Source organism: Eptatretus burgeri, chromosome 9 (genome assembly GCF_056783735.1).
Source record: "Eptatretus burgeri isolate ZD-2024b chromosome 9, Ebu_testis_v1, whole genome shotgun sequence".
Lineage (NCBI taxonomy): Eukaryota > Metazoa > Chordata > Myxini > Myxiniformes > Myxinidae > Eptatretus > Eptatretus burgeri.
In genome coordinates, this window is record NC_140969.1 from 8,041,001 (window position 1) to 8,059,829 (window position 18,829).

The 18,829-nt window shown below is 39.9% G+C and overlaps 1 protein-coding gene across 3 annotated transcripts in view; it reads left to right on the top strand.

Moving 5' to 3' along the window:
• The window catches only part of ADCY3 (adenylate cyclase 3), a 158,755-nt gene that overhangs the window by 97,340 nt on the left and 42,586 nt on the right, over positions 1-18,829 (top strand). For 2 of the 3 annotated variants that reach the window (XM_085894011.1, XM_085894010.1), the window contains exons 10-11: positions 5,217-5,348; positions 7,061-7,222. In XM_085894011.1, the coding sequence (XP_085750137.1) occupies positions 5,217-5,348; positions 7,061-7,222 (294 nt within the window). The remainder of the gene's footprint in view (positions 1-5,216; positions 5,349-7,060; positions 7,223-18,829) is intronic. The other variant, XM_085894009.1, reaches the window with a different exon arrangement.

The following is an 18,829-nucleotide window of genomic DNA, read 5'->3' on the forward strand; positions in this document are numbered from 1 at the left end:
TATATATATATATATATATATATATATATATACACACATATATATATATATATACACACATATATACACATATATATATATATATATATATATATATATATATATATATATATATATATATATATATATATATATATATCCTGGTGTTGGCGCAGTGGTTAGGGCAGCGGCTTGGGATCCAAAAGGTCCTGAGTTCAAGCCCCGTTGGGCCACTGAATTAATACACCAGGGGGTTGACTCAGCCTGTCATCCTTCCGAGGTTGGCGAAATGAGTACCAGTATACTGGGCCGGTGTATACCCCGGTTAAAATAGGTGTACCATATCCCTGTTTCGTAAGAGGCGACCAGGGTTGCGTCAGCAAGGGCATCCGGCGTAAAACATGTGCCAAATCACTATGCGGATCACACGAATGATCCGCTGTGGCGACCCCTCACGGGAGCAGCCGAAAGAAGAAGAAGAAGATATATATATATATATATATATATATATATATATATATATATATATATATATATATATATATATATTGTTATGGGGCCGGGACTCGACCGTGAGCACGACCGCAAGATGGAGCCGTGAGCCGGCTCGACCGATCACCCGGAATGTAAAGGTCGTCGCCCCGGATAAGTCCGGAGCGGAGGGGTCCTGACTGGACCGAAGTTCACCAATGGGTAGATCACATGGGGTAGCGTCGATTGCCAACTTTTCAATTTACTTAAGTACCCACGTGGTCCGACTACCGGAGAAGTTCACCCTCGACGGAACTCGTACGAAAACGAGCCGCTTGGCACACTCGTTCCATGTGCGATTCCGAGTGGCTTAACCGCCGAGAACCGTCGGTCCGATTTAACAATTTGCCAACACCAATCCTCAAACATGCGTCATGTCGAGCCAATGCAAGAAACACAAAACGAGCTGATACATTTAACAATTGGGATTTATTTATACAGTAATAATGGGGAGCTAAGGGAACACAAAAGAGCAGAACTATACCGAATATCAGAAATGCTATGCAATGCAATATGTACAGCACACAAAGCACTTAACACTTTTCTACTTGTTAGACAGGCCCACGGATACGCATGCGCGCGCGCACACACACACACACACACACACACACACACACACACACACACACACACACACACACACACACACACACACACACGAAATGGTGGCTGATGCCTTTAATGCGGACTTCAGCTCGGAGGGACAGATGAGCTGAAGCCCAGTGTCTGACTCGGACCTTTCCACCTCGTGTGGTCTTCAAGCTTTTCGGACCAGGCACCAGCGTGGGCGAGTTGGATCCAATCACCGCAAGCCGCTATCCTTTCCGAGCTCCGGCGGATCCCCTCGCGCTCCGGACCACGTGCTGGTGAGACGAGGCGCCGATCCTTCCCAACCCGATGCGTCGCTTCCCTGAAGAACCACCGACCAAGATGAGGCCAAGAAGTCGCACCAAACCGGGAACCAAGCAGAGACTGCGAAGAGCTCCACGCACCAAGAAGAGCGAGCTGAGCCAAGATGAGACCACGGAGCAGAACAACAGCCACCAGAAGAACCAACTACTCCAGCTGAGCTGAACCAGCACCAGAACAACAACCATCAAGCCAAGCAGAGGGTCCCCTTCTTATCCCTCTCAGCCCCGCCTCGCTACCGGCGTGACTCATTCGCCCTCGTACGCCCCCCCCCCCCCGCAACCGCGGGTGGGGACTGTTTACGTCGCTTTCTGCCGGACCCACCCCATCCGTCATTCCTGTTTACGCCGTTGAATCACGCGACGGGAGGGTTCTTCTTCTTCTTAGTTGTGGAGGAGTGTCGTTCTGATTGAACCCTAACTATTAAAATTAATCACAGCACATTTACATAGATTTACCCATTAAACAATGGAAGTCGAGCTATCTATAGAACATGTACTTACCGAGATAACTGAGCTAAAGGACCTGAATGATGAGTGTGATAATGGCTTCGAGATTCGCAACAAGATATATATATATATATATATATATATATATATATATATATATATATATATATATATATATATATATATATATATATATATATATATATATACATCCCCTGTTGGACTTATGAAACAGGGGTTTATGGATTTGGTCTCGATTTTTGTGTCCGTGCGTGCGTCCACAACCATATCTTGGACATGTATCGACCGATTTTATTCATATTTGGCACAACGACAACACATGTTGGTATACATAAGCACATTATTTTGTTTCACAATGTGATCAACGATGGCCGATTGGCGGTCATTTTAGTTCTAAAAAAATACCCGGTGTCAAATACGTCCAACTAATTCTCGGACATGCATTTTCGGATGTTCTTCAAACTTGGCACACAGATAAAGAATGATGGCTTTCATATGCGTGTCATTTTTTTTGAGACGAGATCCAATATGGGCGACTGGCGGCCATTTTGTGACTTAAATGTGTCCCCAACCATTCACAAGAGGAGAGGTGAACACGCATGGTCTGATTTTGTTCAAACCTGGCACAACCACAGTACATGAAGGCATACACATGCCCCTCACTTTACTATGTGATCTGATCAAAGATGGCCGAATGGTAGACTGGCAGCCATTTTAGTTGTTAAAAAAAATAACCCGGTGTTGAACACGTCTTCAAACATTTCTGGGACATGCATTTACCGATCTTCTTCAAACTTGGCACACATAACGAATGATGGCTTGTGTACACACCGCAAAGATCCAAGATGGCCGACTGGTGGCCATTTTTTTACTGTAAAGTGTCCCCAACCATTTCATGAACATGCACTGTCCGATTTTGTTCAAACTTGGCAAATGTCACAAATGTTCTTTTATTTCACATGACCACTCAAGTCAGTTGCACATACACATTAATCTTGTAAGTATGGACGAGCCCTTTAATTCCATACAGCAAAATGACTAAAACCACGGGGGCTAAGGCATTTTGTGTCTTTTTGTTCTTGTTTTTAAACATTTAAATACGAGTTTTTGCCCACGTTAAAAACAGCATCATTGAGCATTTGAGTTCAAGCTTCCCAGAAGAATGATTCTTTGAATTTGCTCAATGATTTGCTCAAATGCTCAATGATTCTTTGAATTTGTTATTTTGTCCTTGGGGATTTTTCTGACCAGTTCGTGTTTTTTCTGTAGTTTTCATTCACAGACATTTTCACATGAAGTCATCTGGCTCAACATCAGCAAGATCAACAAACCTGTTAAAATAGCACCATTGATTCTCTGTCACTCTCTCTCTCCCTCTCTCTCTCTCTGTTTCCATCTCCATCTCTCTCCCTCTCTCTGTCCGTCTCCGTCTCCCTCTCTCTCTCTCTCTCTCTCTCTCTCTCTCTCTCTCTCTCTCTCTCTCTCTCTCTCTCTCTCTCTCTCTGTGTCTCTCTCTCTCTCTCTCTCTCTCTCTCTCTCTCTCTCTCTCTCTCTCTCTCTCTCTCTCTCTCTCTGTATCTCTGTATCTCTCTCTCTCTCTCTCTCTCTGTATCTCTCTCTCTCTCTCTCTCTCTCTCTCTCTCTCTCTCTCTCTCTCTCTCTCTGTATCTCTCTATCTCTCTATCTGTGTCTCTCTGTCTCTCTGTATCTCTCTCTCTCTCTCTCTCTCTGTCTCTCTCTATCTCTCTCTCTCTCTCTCTCTCTCTCTCTCTCTCTCTCTCTCTCTCTCTCTCTCTCTCTCTCTCTCTCTCTCTCTCTCTGTATCTCTGTATCTCTGTATCTCTGTATCTCTGTATCTCTGTATCTCTGTATCTCTGTATCTCTGTATCTCTGTATCTCTGTATCTCTCTCTCTCTGTATCTCTGTATCTCTGTATCTCTCTCTCTCTCTGTATCTCTGTATATCTCTGTATATCTCTGTATATCTCTGTATATCTCTGTCTCTCTGTATCTCTGTATCTCTCTCTCTCTCTCTCTCTCTGTATCTCTCTCTCTCTCTCTCTCTCTCTCTCTCTCTCTCTCTCTCTCTCTCTCTCTCTCTGTATCTCTGTATCTCTGTATCTCTGTATCTCTGTATCTCTGTATCTCTGTATCTCTGTATCTCTGTATCTCTGTATCTCTGTATCTCTGTATCTCTGTATCTCTCTCTCTCTCTCTCTCTCTCTCTCTGTATCTCTGTATCTCTCTCTCTATCTCTGTATATCTCTGTATCTCTGTATCTCTGTATCTCTCTCTCTCTCTCTCTGTATCTCTGTATCTCTCTCTCTATCTCTGTATATCTCTCTCTCTCTGTCTCTCTCTCTCTCTCTCTCTCTCTCTCTCTCTCTCTCTCTCTCTCTCTCTCTCTCTCTCTCTCTCTCTCTCTCTCTCTCTCTCTCTCTCTCTCTCTCTCTCTCTCTTTCTCTCTCTCTTTCTTTCTTTCTCTCTCTTTCTTTCTCTCTCTCTCTCTCTCTCTCTCTCTCTCTCTCTCTCTCTCTCTCTCTCTCTCTCTCTCTCTCTCTCTCTCTCTCTCTCTCTCTCTCTCTCTCTCTCTCTCTCTCTCTCTCTCTCTCTCTCTCTCTCTCTCTCTCTCTCTCTCTCTCTCTCTCTCTCTCTCTTAAAACAAGTTCATTATCTGACATATAAAGGAAATCGATCCTGAATGTATCCCACCAGTCATCATGGTAAAAACGTCATTGCACAGTTGGGTTTGGGGTTCGTTGGTGAGCAAGCTAGTTTTTTTTTTTTCTTCTGGGAAGCTTGAACTCAAATGCTCAATGATGCTGTCTTCAGCCACATTTGAACCCATAACCTCTGGGGTACTACACTGTTGTTTCAACACTTAGCTGCTATATTCACTAGTTTGACTTGAAATGTCAGATTGGAGGCATTAACTAACAAATGTGTATTTGATCCTTTGGTTTAATTAAACAAAACTTATGATGTGTAGAAGTGTACAAGCATTTCAAGATATGTTTGGCAAAATCCTATAGGCCACTTTGTGGGACACATGGCTTGAATCAAGCAGGGGTGTTGGTATAACTCACACACTACTAGCATGACTACTACTACTACTACTATGACTTATCCTCATGCCCAGCTTAGAGGCGTAGTGCCCCTCTTTGGAGTTTACCCTTTTGCACTTTTTCCCTTGGGATATGGGTAACCCAAGGTTTGGGCAGGAGTTTTGGAATTTTGGAAAAAAAATTTGCCATGATGCCATGATTGTTGACCTACTCTTTGTGAAGGATACTGTGGTATTTTTTATCCATCCACCAACGAATACCAGCAGACCGAATAACTGCTTAATGTCCATCCGAGGGAAGGCACACACATTGATGAATCATCCTGGCTGGGAAACACCAGGACCACAGTTTATAGCTCGGTCAGGATTCAAACCCAGGCAAAAGGCAGCTTGGAGGTGAGTGTGCATACATCTTGGCCATTCTGGTAGTCCATAGCTCCCAAGCCACTTGTATAAACATCTGTTATTGTTTCTATTACATTGGTTTTAGTTACTCGATGAGTTGGCATCGATGAAACTGCTTGACCATATAATGATCAGCACCATTGAGCTGGCACACTGCAGCTGTGTAATAAAATGGCATGCTTATCCAGCATTTTACTGGCATATTTGGAACTTGCAGGATGGTCTTGAAGTATGCAAATTTGCTTCTGAGCTGTCTCGCCTTGGTTTGAATCTCTGCCCAGCTATAAACTCTCACCCTGGTGTTTTGCATGCAGGGCAAGACGTCAATGCATATGCCATCCATCGGATCGACCTTAAGCTGGAGAACCGGTCTGTCAGCATTGGTAATATCAATGGACGTTAAATATCCCAAGGTGTCTTTTGCGAAGAGTAGGTGAGTTATCACTGGTACCCTGAACCCTGAACAGATTGCAAATTCTAGCTCTAACCTCCAGAGAGTACTGTATCTGTGGCACAGCTACTCTTCCAGGAATGATTCAAACCAGCAATCACGTGCTACATCCGAAAGAATAGAATAAATATCACATTTGTGCCATTAAGCTAGATTATCCGCTTGAATGCTCCTCCAACTGATTTGATTCAAGAGCTTTGCATTGTGAGAAAATGAGTAGTGAAATGGCCAACGACCTGCACTTGTAGAAACCATACATTTATAACTGAGAGTACATTTATACATTGCAGGTGGGGTTATCAATGTCAACTTTTGCCCTCCACATTCAAGGAAAAGTCCACGTCTTCCGACGTGCAAGTTATACTCTGCTCCCACTCAAAACGTTAACAGAGTAATGTAAGCACGCATGCAAATAAAATAATTTTTGAGGGACTTTGTTTTAATAGTACAGGTAATGAATGCCTCCGATCATGTGTTTTCTGCTTCGACGCATGCGCAGAAAATCAAGGTGCTTGCAAATTAGGGAATTATTATGGAATTTCTGATCCTTGACACCATCAAGCCTGTTGAAAATTACCGACGATTGGTTGCACGGTGTGGGAAAGATTACCTGTCGTGATTTATATATTGTCTTCTTTCATTGGCAGCACTTGGTTGTGCATTTTCATTATATGTTTTTGCTGGGAGTGTGGCATTGCCACTGATGCAGTAGCCCTTGGAGGTTGGAGCAGGAATTTGCAATCTGTTCAGGGTGCTAGTGATAACTCGACTACTCTTCACGAAGAACACCACGGGATCTTTAACTTGCACCAACTAATGCCGGCAGACGTGACGCCCAGTTTAACGTCCATCTGAAGGACGGCACACACATTGATGCCTCGCACTGCCTGTGAAACACCAACATCGCAGTTTATAGCTGGGCCGGGATTTAAAACCAGGCTCGAGATCACAGGGGCAAGTGCACATTCCTCGAGGCTATCCTACCAGCCATATATACAAGCTTTGTAAGAAACGACAATACATGTCAAATTTGAATCACTGTTCATTTTTGAATTGGTCGACGTAGCTGCCAGTGGAGTGGAGTTTCTGAGTCTACCGAAGTGGATTATAATTCAGAGGGATTGATTGGAATTGAGAATATAGCTGTACTATAATCACCGCGTTCTCTTTCACAAGCATAAAACTTACCTTTGTCATTTTAGTTTTGAGTCTTCAAACATCACATGATTGTTTTGGCTGATGTTTCCTCCAGGATAAAAATGAAACACATGAACCCATTGTCCATGCGTTTCCTCGACAAAGGGATGGAGACCCGCTTTTCAGTGGAGAAAGAGAAGCAGAGTGGTGCGGCCATCATCTGCAACTGCATTGTACTGTTCTTTTCTTTCATCGTGGAGTTGTGCCTTGACCCGAGGTTGGTTTTTGCAAAATGCACACATCTTTAACCTCACTGTGCTTCAATATTGGTCTGTCGATGGCATTTTCTTTCTTTAGTCAATGGTTGGCGGGTTGGGATCCTGTGACAATTGTGCTTGTTATAATAACTAGTATCGGCACTCCCGCTCGGAGAACAGCAGTGCCAATCTCGGCCTACTTTCGGTGAGAAATTTAAAGTGGTGATATTTCCACAAAGTGACAGTTTCTTCTGAAACACACTGTAATGTTTTTGTTATAAAATGCAACAAAAATAGAATTTTCCACAAAGTGATGTTTTTTTGGGACACTTCATTGTACACGTGAAAATTATTTTTATGACCTACTATAAACATTTTTTTTTCCTTGCTGGACCACACTAAAGTTTTGTGATGTAAAACACCAAATGATCAAGTTTTAAGTTTTCATCACAAAGATATATATATATATATATATATATATATATATATATATATATATATATATATATATATATATATATATATATATATATATATATATATATATATATATATATATATAGTAGGACTTTGGGGCTTCTGGTGCACCTCAAAAATTTACATGTGAGTGAATGGGGGAAAAGGGAAAAAGTTACAGAATGAAACCAAAATCCTCCCAATTTCCTCTCTTTTTACTTCCATTTCTTCCCAAAGTTTCTAAAAAAATCTTCCACCCTCTTTTCAGGGGTTCTGAGGGACTTACAAAAATTTACATAACTGACACCAAAACTCATCATAGTTCCAACAAATATTTGTTCATGGTTATTCATCACTGTCGAGTATACCAATAAAAAAAGGCTACGGTAGTCCGTTAAAACCCCCAACCCTTATTTTATTTCATGGATATATATATATATATATATATATATATATATATATATATATATATATATATATATGCCTGGTGTTGGCTTAATGGTTAGGGTGGTGGGCTTAGGATCCAAGTATCCTGAGTTCAAATCCCACTCGGCTGTTGAATTAATACCAGGTGGGGTTGACTCTGCCTGTCATCCTTCCGAGGTCGGCAAAATGAGTGCCAGCATGCTGGTATCCTGTGTCGGAGTGGCGACCCGTCCAGGATTGTGCCCAATAGCCAAGGAGACTGCTTCGGCAGCACCAACGCTCTGCACAGAGTATGGTCCCAGTGGATGGATGGATATATATATATATATATATATATATATATATATGAGAGGCTGTCAATCCCATTTTCTAAAGTAAACTTCTTATCATCAAAAGCCCCAATGCATTCTTCTTTTCCTCCTGTCTTCTCAAAATCAATTGGAGAAAGTGTTCTCTTTTCGTTGTTGAAATCAATCAGCCTGCCTGAGAAGCGACGTTTGCAGAAGTCTTCCCTTGCCTGAGACAAAATATGGAAAATGTTAATCCCTTCCTTTGAGAAACACATCCGAAAATAACCGTTTGTTCTCTCATTTCCATGATGTCATCAACTTGTCTTATTTATTGCCAGACCTAAAGTTCAGCTTGTTTCATTCAGAGGATGTCAGTTGAGGAGTATTCTGACCTTGGAGATGAGTTTCAATCTTTTTCACAAGAGGAGAGGTAAGTTATGATAAAAACGATTAATCATATGTTGTTTTATTCACAAGCAAATCAATATCCGATTAATAATTGTTGTTTTTTTTTTCTGACAGGCTGTCCCCAATAACAAAGTTGATAACTGATGTTGAAAATCAAGCCAATGAATATCATGAAGAATGGCAGAATATGAATGAAACCCTTACAGAACATCAGTTCGAAGAGAACTACATAATGAGATGATGAAGTTTTTTGGAGATTTATCCCATCCTTTAAGTTTGGATGAGAAGTTAAATGAGAGGTAATATACACAACCTTATATATACTTATACACAACCTTTTATATGCATGAGAGACAACGTGGTGTTAATTTTTCAATGCTTGTTTTTTTATTTCCAGCATTAAAAATGTACCAAACAACATGATGTTTGGTTTTGAAACGAATGAATTTCACAACCTTGAATGGAACGATTTTGAAATTCCACTTGGTACTGACTCATTCCCAATCTGTTTCAGTTTAAATCTCTGTCTGCACGAATCTGACACAAAACTCAATTTTCTGGAGGTAAATGTTTTATTTATTATTTTATTAATATCATTATATAATCATCTTTATCTCCCCTAATGGTTATTCCTTCTGTTTTAAACAGAATATGGTGTCCGAGTTTCAAAATTGCAAGCCATCCAAAGCCGACTACTGGGAAAGAAGATTTTGTTTTACAATTGAATATTTCTTCCCACCCAAAGAAAAATGTTTAATGTTTTCAATGTTGTTTAATTATATCTGCTTTGCTTAAATTATTCAATTCTTAATTTCCAAAAAAAGGATAAAGGAGGGGTAAAAAAGAAAGGGGGGCAAGGTGCGCACCCCCCAACGACCCATTGCCCCCCTCATCCCACACCTCCCCTCCTCATTGTGTGGGGAAGGGTGGAGGTGGGATGAGGTTGGTGGTGGGCCAAGGGTGGGGGCCGCACAAGGGGAGGGGATGATGGGGTATATTTGTGTGGCTTGTGTGGGTGTGGGTAAGGGTGGGGGTGATGGGTCAAGGGGGGGGTGGTGCACAAGGAGAGGGGATGATGGGGTATATGGGTGGGGATTGTATTGGTGTGGCTTGTGTGGGTGTGACTTGTGTGGGCGGAGACAAAGAGGGGGGGCGGAGTGAATTTTTAAATTAAATAAACGCATTGTGTGTGGGGAACTAATAAACTAATCATTGCATGATGGATATGGATGTGGTGTATGGATGTGGATATGATGGGTGTGGTTTGTGTGGGCGTGGTCTGTGTGGGTGGAGTCAAAAAAGGGGTGGAGTCAATTCTTGATTTTTCTTATTTTATTTTAAATTTATTATCTTTGTCTTTTGTAATTCCTGTGAATAAAATGAACCTAAAATCTCTTCTCCTTTTAAATCATAATTTGTAAGTCCAAGGAACTGTATCTATTACATCAACATTTTGAAAAAGTTCATTCGTCCATCGCTTCGTATAATCTTTAAAAAAAAAATGTGATTTCCACCGAAATATTCTGACGACATCACTAATATTAAACTTTGGATTTCTCAGATTATTCTCTTTTTCATATTTTAATTTTGTAAATTTTTCTGATGGCTTGGATTTTGTTGATGTATGAATCGCATCATTTTACTTATCGACAATGTCCTGAATTAAAGATAACCATTGTTGAGAACCGAGTTGAGTGAATTTTTTAGATAGTCTCTCTTTTAATGTGCAATTAAAATGCTCAATAACAACTGCTTTTCCTTCATTAAAGGTGTTGTATAATGTAATACCATTATCTTTTTGAAAATTCATAAATGTCTTTTTGTCGAACTCTGTTTCCTCATCACTCCACAATTTATGAGGTTTTCTCTTTCTTTTATTAAATATCTGTTGAAAGGCAAACATATAAGAGTATTACCTTTTTTGTTTTTCAAAGGGACAACACATGCATATCTACTCCTCAAATCAATAATGGTTAAAGCATACTTGTACCCATTATCATTATTGAGTTCAATCAAGTCAGCGGACCAGATATAATCGACTTCTTTGGAATAAATCTTCCTTGTTTTAAACTTTGTGATTATTGGTTTATGTAATTCATCAGCTAATTGCTCTTCAATCTTAATAACATCATTAGAGCCTGCAAGTTTTTTGAATTTCCAAGCTCGTCTCAATTTAGCACTGATCATCTTTTTCACGATAAACCCATCAACTTTTTCTCACAACCTTGGATTTTGTATCAAAGACAAATTAAACAACATTTCTCGATCCGCTTCGTGTTTTTCTTCCAACGTTGTGCTATTTCCATAATCGATATCATGCTTCATACACACTTCATCAACTCTGTTTTTATGTTTAGACTAAGGTTTTGGATTGTTAGCCTCATCTAATCTTTTATCCAAGTTTGTGTCCAGACCACAGAAATAATATCCTTATAGATGTAATTCCCCTGGTGTTCCAGTTGTTGTAAATTCACTTCCTGATAAAAACTTTTGTATATCTCCCCCACGTTTTTTTTGGAGATTAATTTACTCTTTTTAGAGCCACACACCAAACATGTAACTTTTTGTATAACCCTATTATCTTTACTTTTAACATACAATTTATTTTTAGTGTTGGTTTTCTTTTTATATTTGAGACAACAATTCATTTATTTATGAGAAAAATTCCTACAGAGAGCGAAAATCTTTTTAGTTTCCAAATGTACATTTGAATCTTTATTTTGAATATATAAAGAACCCTTAGAAATGCCTTCACTCTCTCCTCCATTTATTGAAGAAAAAAAATGTAAAACTTTAACCAAAGTCAATTACACCAACATCATCAATAATATAATCTTTTCCTTCTTTCTCTTCTTTATTTCCACTCTCTTGTTTAAATCTTCTCCCTGAAATCGATGTTAATACTCTTGACGCATATATTTTTACAAGACTTGTCAATTCTTTGTTTTCCTCCTCAGTGCGTTGAGATTTATTTATTTTCTGTAATACCTCCAATCTTTTTGTAATCTCACTGGTTTCCATATTTTTAGATTCATTCTCTCTCTCTCTTTTCTCCTGCTCATTCTTCCCCCTCCCTCTTTTCTCCCTTGTCTCCTCTCTCTTCTCCCTTGCCTCCTTCTCTCTCTTCTCCCTCTCCCCCTTCTCTCTCTTCTCCCTCTCCTCCTTCTCACTTGCCTCATTTTCTTCAACTCCTTCCTCATCCCTTACTATGCTTGAACCACTTTCACCCCATAGAATATCATACATATATTCATCTGCATTTCTTGATATTCCTGTGTTCAAAATAATTTTTTTACAACAGGAAACCAATAAAATTTCTTCTGAATTTCTATAAGACCCTTGTATTTTCTCAACTTTAAAACCTTTTCATTGTTTAACAGTTTAGTTAAATCCAAAGTTGTTCATTTAGCAACATCAGTATAAAGCCAATCTTTTCTTGAAAACACCCCATTCTTATGTTGTAGAACATATTTATTAAAATAACAAATACCCTTTTCTTGTAGGTATGCTTGGACACAGAAATGATAATTTTCTTGAAGCCTTCTTGCTCTCATTTATGTATCAGAAATATATGACAGATTAATATGACGCCAAGTAATATCTTCCCATTGTTAAATTGGTTTGTATTCCCTCACTTACGATGGAAAATCCTGTTCTTTGTGTTTTCATGATATAAACTACCGCAAAGCTGTTATCGATTTTAGCCTTATTAAATTCTTTAATTTGTTATTTGCTAATCGTGCTTCCACAAATCTCATTATCGGCACCAAGTGGATGATATTTTCCTTACGAGACTGATTTAATTCTTCCAGGTTTATTTTCTTCTCGGTTTATTTTAAATGACCAATTATACCCGAAATCATTCATATCAAATCCCCAATGTTTTATTCTCATACAAACGATACACCCTTCTTTATAGAATTTTATTTCAATTGGAACTGTGAATTCTGTATGACCTGGAGATAAAATCAACATTTTTGTATTTTTGGAATACACAGCTGTTTTATTTTGGGATATATATTGTGATAAATCACTTCATCTCACCAAGTCATTAACCTCAGTCAGGCTTGGGTAATTTATTAATTTATAAGCATTTTTCATGGAAATACTTTTTCTTATACTATATTTCTGTCATTCAGCCTGTGCTTTTGTGTAATTATTTTGATAAATCAATATCCAGTACCTGGGATACACCAAAGGTAGAACCATCTTCTCCAACACATCATTGATATTAGATTAAAATATCATCATCATTTTTTTTAATTTTTGTTGAGTTGAAATAACACATACAGACATAATTGACCACAACACTTGGAATTTAATTATTGGACTTGAAATGTTTGATAAACACCATTCTGTAAGAATTTCATGACTTCAACAGGTGGTGGAAGACCATAACTATCAAAATACTATTTAACCTGATTATTATAAATACAATCCCAATGAGAGCCGTTTCCATTATGATCTTTTAAATTCATAATAATATTCTTTGTATATTGAGACAAGTTTGTTAATTCATCTCTCGTACAAATAACCACATGATCAAGTTTTTAATTTCTTCCGATATTTGGCAAGTTGTAAATTTGATGTTGTATTCTTTCCAAATTATTTAAACCACTCATCAATGCTCATTTATTTATTAGAAAGATATAATCCATTACCCCTTTTTGTTAATTTTACACCTGCTTGTGCGATAGAAGAAAGCATATCTCCAACTAACAATCTCGCTTTATCAGGTAGACTTTCAAGTTTTTCAGCAAAATCTGCAATTTCACCACTTCTCATTTGTTTCTCCAATTATTTGTTATGTCTTTCCAACTCTTTTTGGGCCTGGAGTTGAGCCTTCCTTTCGTTGGCAGTTTTTTACCGCTGCTGAAATACCACCTGTCAATGCTCCAGCCACACTTAAACCAGCAAATAAAGGAATTAGAAATGGGAGAAATCATGCTCACACACACACACACACACACACACACACACACACACACACACACACACACACACACACACACACACACACACACACACACTGGCCTATAAAAGTATTCACTCCCTTCGAAAAATGCAACATTTAGATGCATTACAAATTATGTCGAAACAATTTTTCCAAATTAACTTTTTTATTCATAAATGAAGACATCTAATGAAACACCATTTTCCTTTCAGGAGGTTACATGTCAGGAATACCTGCCAAAAACATGTACAAATCAAAATTCACTGGTTGTAAAAGTATTCAGCCCCTTCGTCAGTACTTGGTGGAAGCACCTTTTACAGCAATGACTGTTCCGAGTCTTTTTGGTTCGGTCTCTACCAGCTTTGCACAGTGAGATGGTGAAATCTTTTCCCATTCTTCACGTGAAAATTGCTCTCGTTCTGCCAGGTTTGATGGGGATCGTTGATGGACTGCAATCTGCAAGTCTCGCCATAAATGTTCAATTGGGTTCAAATCAGGACTTTGACTGCACCACTCACGAACATTTATTTTCCTCTTATTCAGTCACTCCAGTGTGGCTTTAGCTTTGTGCTTCGGATCATTGTCCTGCTGAAATGTGAATCTCCTATCAAGTTTCAGATTCATTGCTGACTCGAGCAAGTTTTCATCAAGGATTTTCCTCCACTTTGTACCGTCCATGGTCCCTTCTATCCTTCCAAGCTTGCCAGTCCCTGCTGATGAAAAGCAGCCCCATAACATGATGCTGCCACCACCATGTTTGACAGTGGGGATGGTGTTGACTGAGTGATGTGCAGTGTTAGGCTTGCGCCGATGTAATTCTTTGAATTTAGACCAAAAAGTTCAGTTTTTGTCTCATCTCACCACAAAACGTTTCTCTACACGGTGCAGTGGCATTGAGATGCTTTCTTGCAAACTCCATATGAGCTTTTAGATGCACCTTTTTCAGTAATGGCTTCTTTCTTGTCACCTGTCCATGGAGGCCAGCTTTGTGAAGGGAACAGGATATTGTTGATTGATGACCAATGACCCCCATCTCGAAAATAGAGCCTCACAGAACTTCCAAAGTCATTGTTGGATTAACAGTGACATCCAGAACCAGTTTCCTGCTTGCCCGGCTGCTGAGTTTGGATGGGTGACCTAATCTGGGTGGAGTCCGGCTGGTATGATACATCTTTTTTTGTATACAATGTCAAAGCTCGTATGAGAGCTAACACACAGAACATACAACAAGGGGAGCAGGAGACAAGAGCGGTGGGAGAGGGAAGGACAAAACAGTGGGGAACACACACGTGAGGAGATCTGTGGAAGGGAAATGGATGGGGCAGAGTACACAGGGTCAGCAAGATGGACATTGCAGGGACTTTCGGGTCCTTACACGAAAGGGACTTTCAGGAAGGAAAGCAGGGAATTTGAAGGAGGTGGGTTAGGGGTGGATTAACGGATGTAGAAAAGATCATGGTTTTGGATGGGGGAAGATAAGAGATGGTGGTGAACAGCTGTTTTTAAGACCTGGAGGGAAGAGTGGGATTGAAGAGAGTGAGAGTTTATTCCAAAGGTGGGGATAAAAGAGGAATGAAAGAGTGAAGGTGAGCAGTGATTCTTGATTTTGGTAGTTTTACCAGAAGGGGGTTGTTGGCGGACATTGAGCATCCTGCGGAAATATGGTGGGGGGGGGAGGGGGACATACCTCAGACTGAGCAGGGGTGAGAGAGGCTGGAGAGGAGATGGTGGAAGACAGAAAGATCACCGACCTGCCTGCGGTGAGGGAGAGAGAGATTCAAAGACTCATCCTCATCGCGGGAAATACCAATGATCCTAAATGCCTTGGTTTCCACAGCGTGAAGCCAAGAAAGGTGAGAGGCAGGAGCACCAGCCCAGAGGGGAGAGCAGTACTCCATCAGGCTATGGACGAAAGCTTTGTTTGTGGTAAAGGGAACAGGATAATTGTTGGTGAAGGGAACAGGTCTACCTCTTCTTAATAATGGATTTCTCTGTACTCAAAGGGATAATGAGTGACTTTGAAATCATCTTATAACCCTCTCCTGAACGGTGCTTCTCCTCCACTTTATGTCTGACTTCTTTGGAAAACTCCTTGGTCTTCATGTTTGCCTTGTTGATTGACCAAGTGAGTTGCACCTTAAAACTCCTTAGATAAGTGGGGGTGATTCATTTTTAAGTTAAACCACTGATTACATACAGGTGAAACCTAATAAACTTATTTTGTAACTTTTCCAACAAATAATTTTCTCCTGAAGGGATTTAGGGTTAATTAGACAAAGGGGTTGTATAGTTATGCAACTGAGAATCACATGATTTTCTCTGCTAATCTCAGTTATTCACATTTTATCAGAATTTTTTTAGGTTTATCACTTTGGAGTAGTTTGTGAAGACTGTATATTAAGTTAGATTTTAAAGCATCATGAAATAAGCTCAGGTGGCATCAAAATATGAAAACTTTTTTTTTTGGGGGGGGGGGTGAATACTTTTGCTGGAGCAGAATGAAAGGTGACAAATTTAAAGGGGGGAAAAACACCAACAGCAGAGTATAAGTGAGAGTGAGATCAAGGGTGGGGGAGAATGACACATGGTGAGGGTTGGGGGTAGCGAGAGGGGGTGAGCATGGTGAATGAAACACAGCAAGATGAGGAAGGGGAGAGCGGGGATGAAACAGAAAATTAACAAAGCAATCGACAACTAACAAACAAAACGAGGTGAGCGAGAGGGAGAGAAATCACAATAACCTAGAAAATGGGACTGCTTGCGAATGGGGTCATTTGGGGTCGAAGAGATCATGAGTATGGATGAGGGAAGATCTGAGGTCATGGTGAAAAGCTGTCTTGAAGCCCGAGAAGGAAGAATGGGATTGAACAGACTGGGTAGTTTATTCCCACACAACAAACAAATATTTCTCACCACTAACTCACTCATTCACTGATGTAAAAGTTTGGTACTTTTGAGGTGCGCTAGAAAGTTGAAATTTTCCAAAATGATGTAACTGAAATTCATGATTCCAGAAATAATCACAAAACCTTTCTTCTTGGAGGAATGACAGTTTATTGTCAAAGGCATTGAGAAAGTGAGTTTTAAAGATAAGTTTGGTCATGTATGGTTTCAGATGTAGGTTAGGTTAAATTCTGGAGAGCCAAGCAAACGAGAGGACTTGGGCATTTGTCGTAGTAAAGGATAGAGTGCTGAAGAGTAAGAGAAGAAAAGGAAAATGCATTTGGCACAGATGGTGGGGGATGCACAATGGCACCTTGGAAATGAAGATCTCGTGCATAAAACAGGCCTGCCTGCTGACACTCACAGGTTTAGATCTTCAAAGGTCACATCTAACACGAGCTCTGCAGAAATTGTGAGTTGTCACCCCCAACTGTGATCCATGGGGATGACACAATCCCTGTGATCATCTTCTTCTGTTTTTCATACCGAGTGTGCTGGTATATGCTCGTACTTGTGGTGCCAGTGTAAGGCATTTGACACTTTTTCAAGGTTCAACAAATTATTATTCTGATTTCTAAGTTCTGAAATGTCTTGTTAGTGGGCTTTGTTTGATGATAATATGGTTCATGATCTTTGGTCTTTTTTTAACCTTCTCGTTATTTAAGTTGAATTTTTTTTTCTGTATATGGGTGGACTAAAGGCGAATATTTTATATAATCAGATCCTGTATATTACGGTAATAAGGCAATTGTATTATGCATTATCATGATTATAATTAATCTTGAACAGGGTGTGTGTGTGTGTGTGTGTGTGTGTGTGTGTGTGTGTGTGTGTGTGTGTGTGTGTGTGTGTGTGTGTGTGTGTGTGTGTGTGTGTGTGTGTGTGTGTGTGTGTGTGTGAAGACCATCCAGAAGTTGCGTCGGTAACTCATTGAACTTCTTCCGGTTAGGGTTAGGTTAAAATATGTTTTACACAAATGAGGCACCCAACCCGTAGTGTGAAGTTCCTGCTATTTCTCACAGTTTTCTTTCTACTGTATAGATATGTACTGTCGGACTTTGCTATTTGCGGATACCTTGTATTCGCTGGTCATAAAGTGGGATCTGCTTCGACATTCACGATTTAAAATTTTTATTTATTTATTTATTTATTTTTACACTTTTACACTTTTAGCAATATTTACCATTTTAATAGAAGCTCACCAAAAGGAGGGAATGTTTGTGTGTGGTGCACAAAGTAATTCATTTCATCCTTCATCTCCGCTCACAATCTTTTATACCCTCATGAACCCTACCTCACCCAACCCCCTTACTTGCAGGTTCTCTCTCTCTCTCTCTCTCTCTCTCTCTCTCTCTCTCTCTCTCTCTCTCTCTCTCTCTCTCTCTCTCTCTCTCTCTCTCTCTCTGTCTCTGTCTCTGTCTCTGTCTCTGTCTCTGTCTCTGTCTCTGTCTCTGTCTCTGTCTCTCTCTCTCTCTCTCTCTCTCTCTCTCTCTCTCTCTCTCTCTCTCTCTCTCTCTCTCTCTCTCTCTCTCTCTCTCTCTCTCTCTCTCTCTCTCTCTCTCTCTCTCTCCTTTCCACATTATGTCCTACTGCCACACTGTCAGTATGTTGCCTTTTTACCCCAAGTCACTTCGCTCTTCCATGAACTGAGATTTTGCATATAAAAAAACTAGACTGAAGTCAATGGCGTGCCATCGCAAATCTCCATGTTTCCCACCTATAGGAAAGCTGAAAGATGGCAAAATGTTCCACACGGATTGACCCAAAATCAGATTTTTTGTTCATATTTTTCTAATTTTGACTCGTGTGATTCGGGGGCATGAACCGGAAGTCAAATCCCAAAAAAATTGTTACATATTTCATGCGTCCCCCAATGTTGATTGCATATATACAAAGTTTCATGAATTTTTTTTATTATTTTAAATGTGTCTGTAATTACATTTTTTGGTATTTGACCTTTTGACGCAAACCCAGGGGGGCAAGGCCAAAAATGATACTGCTGCCACACCTTTTTGCCCTGTGGTGATCATAATTATCAAGCTTGGTGAATTTCTGCACAACCGTTTCAGAGGACATAGCGTGACGGATGGACGGAGAGTCAAACGGAGCCGATTATATTATCCTCCATTTTTTTAATTAAAAAAAAGTGT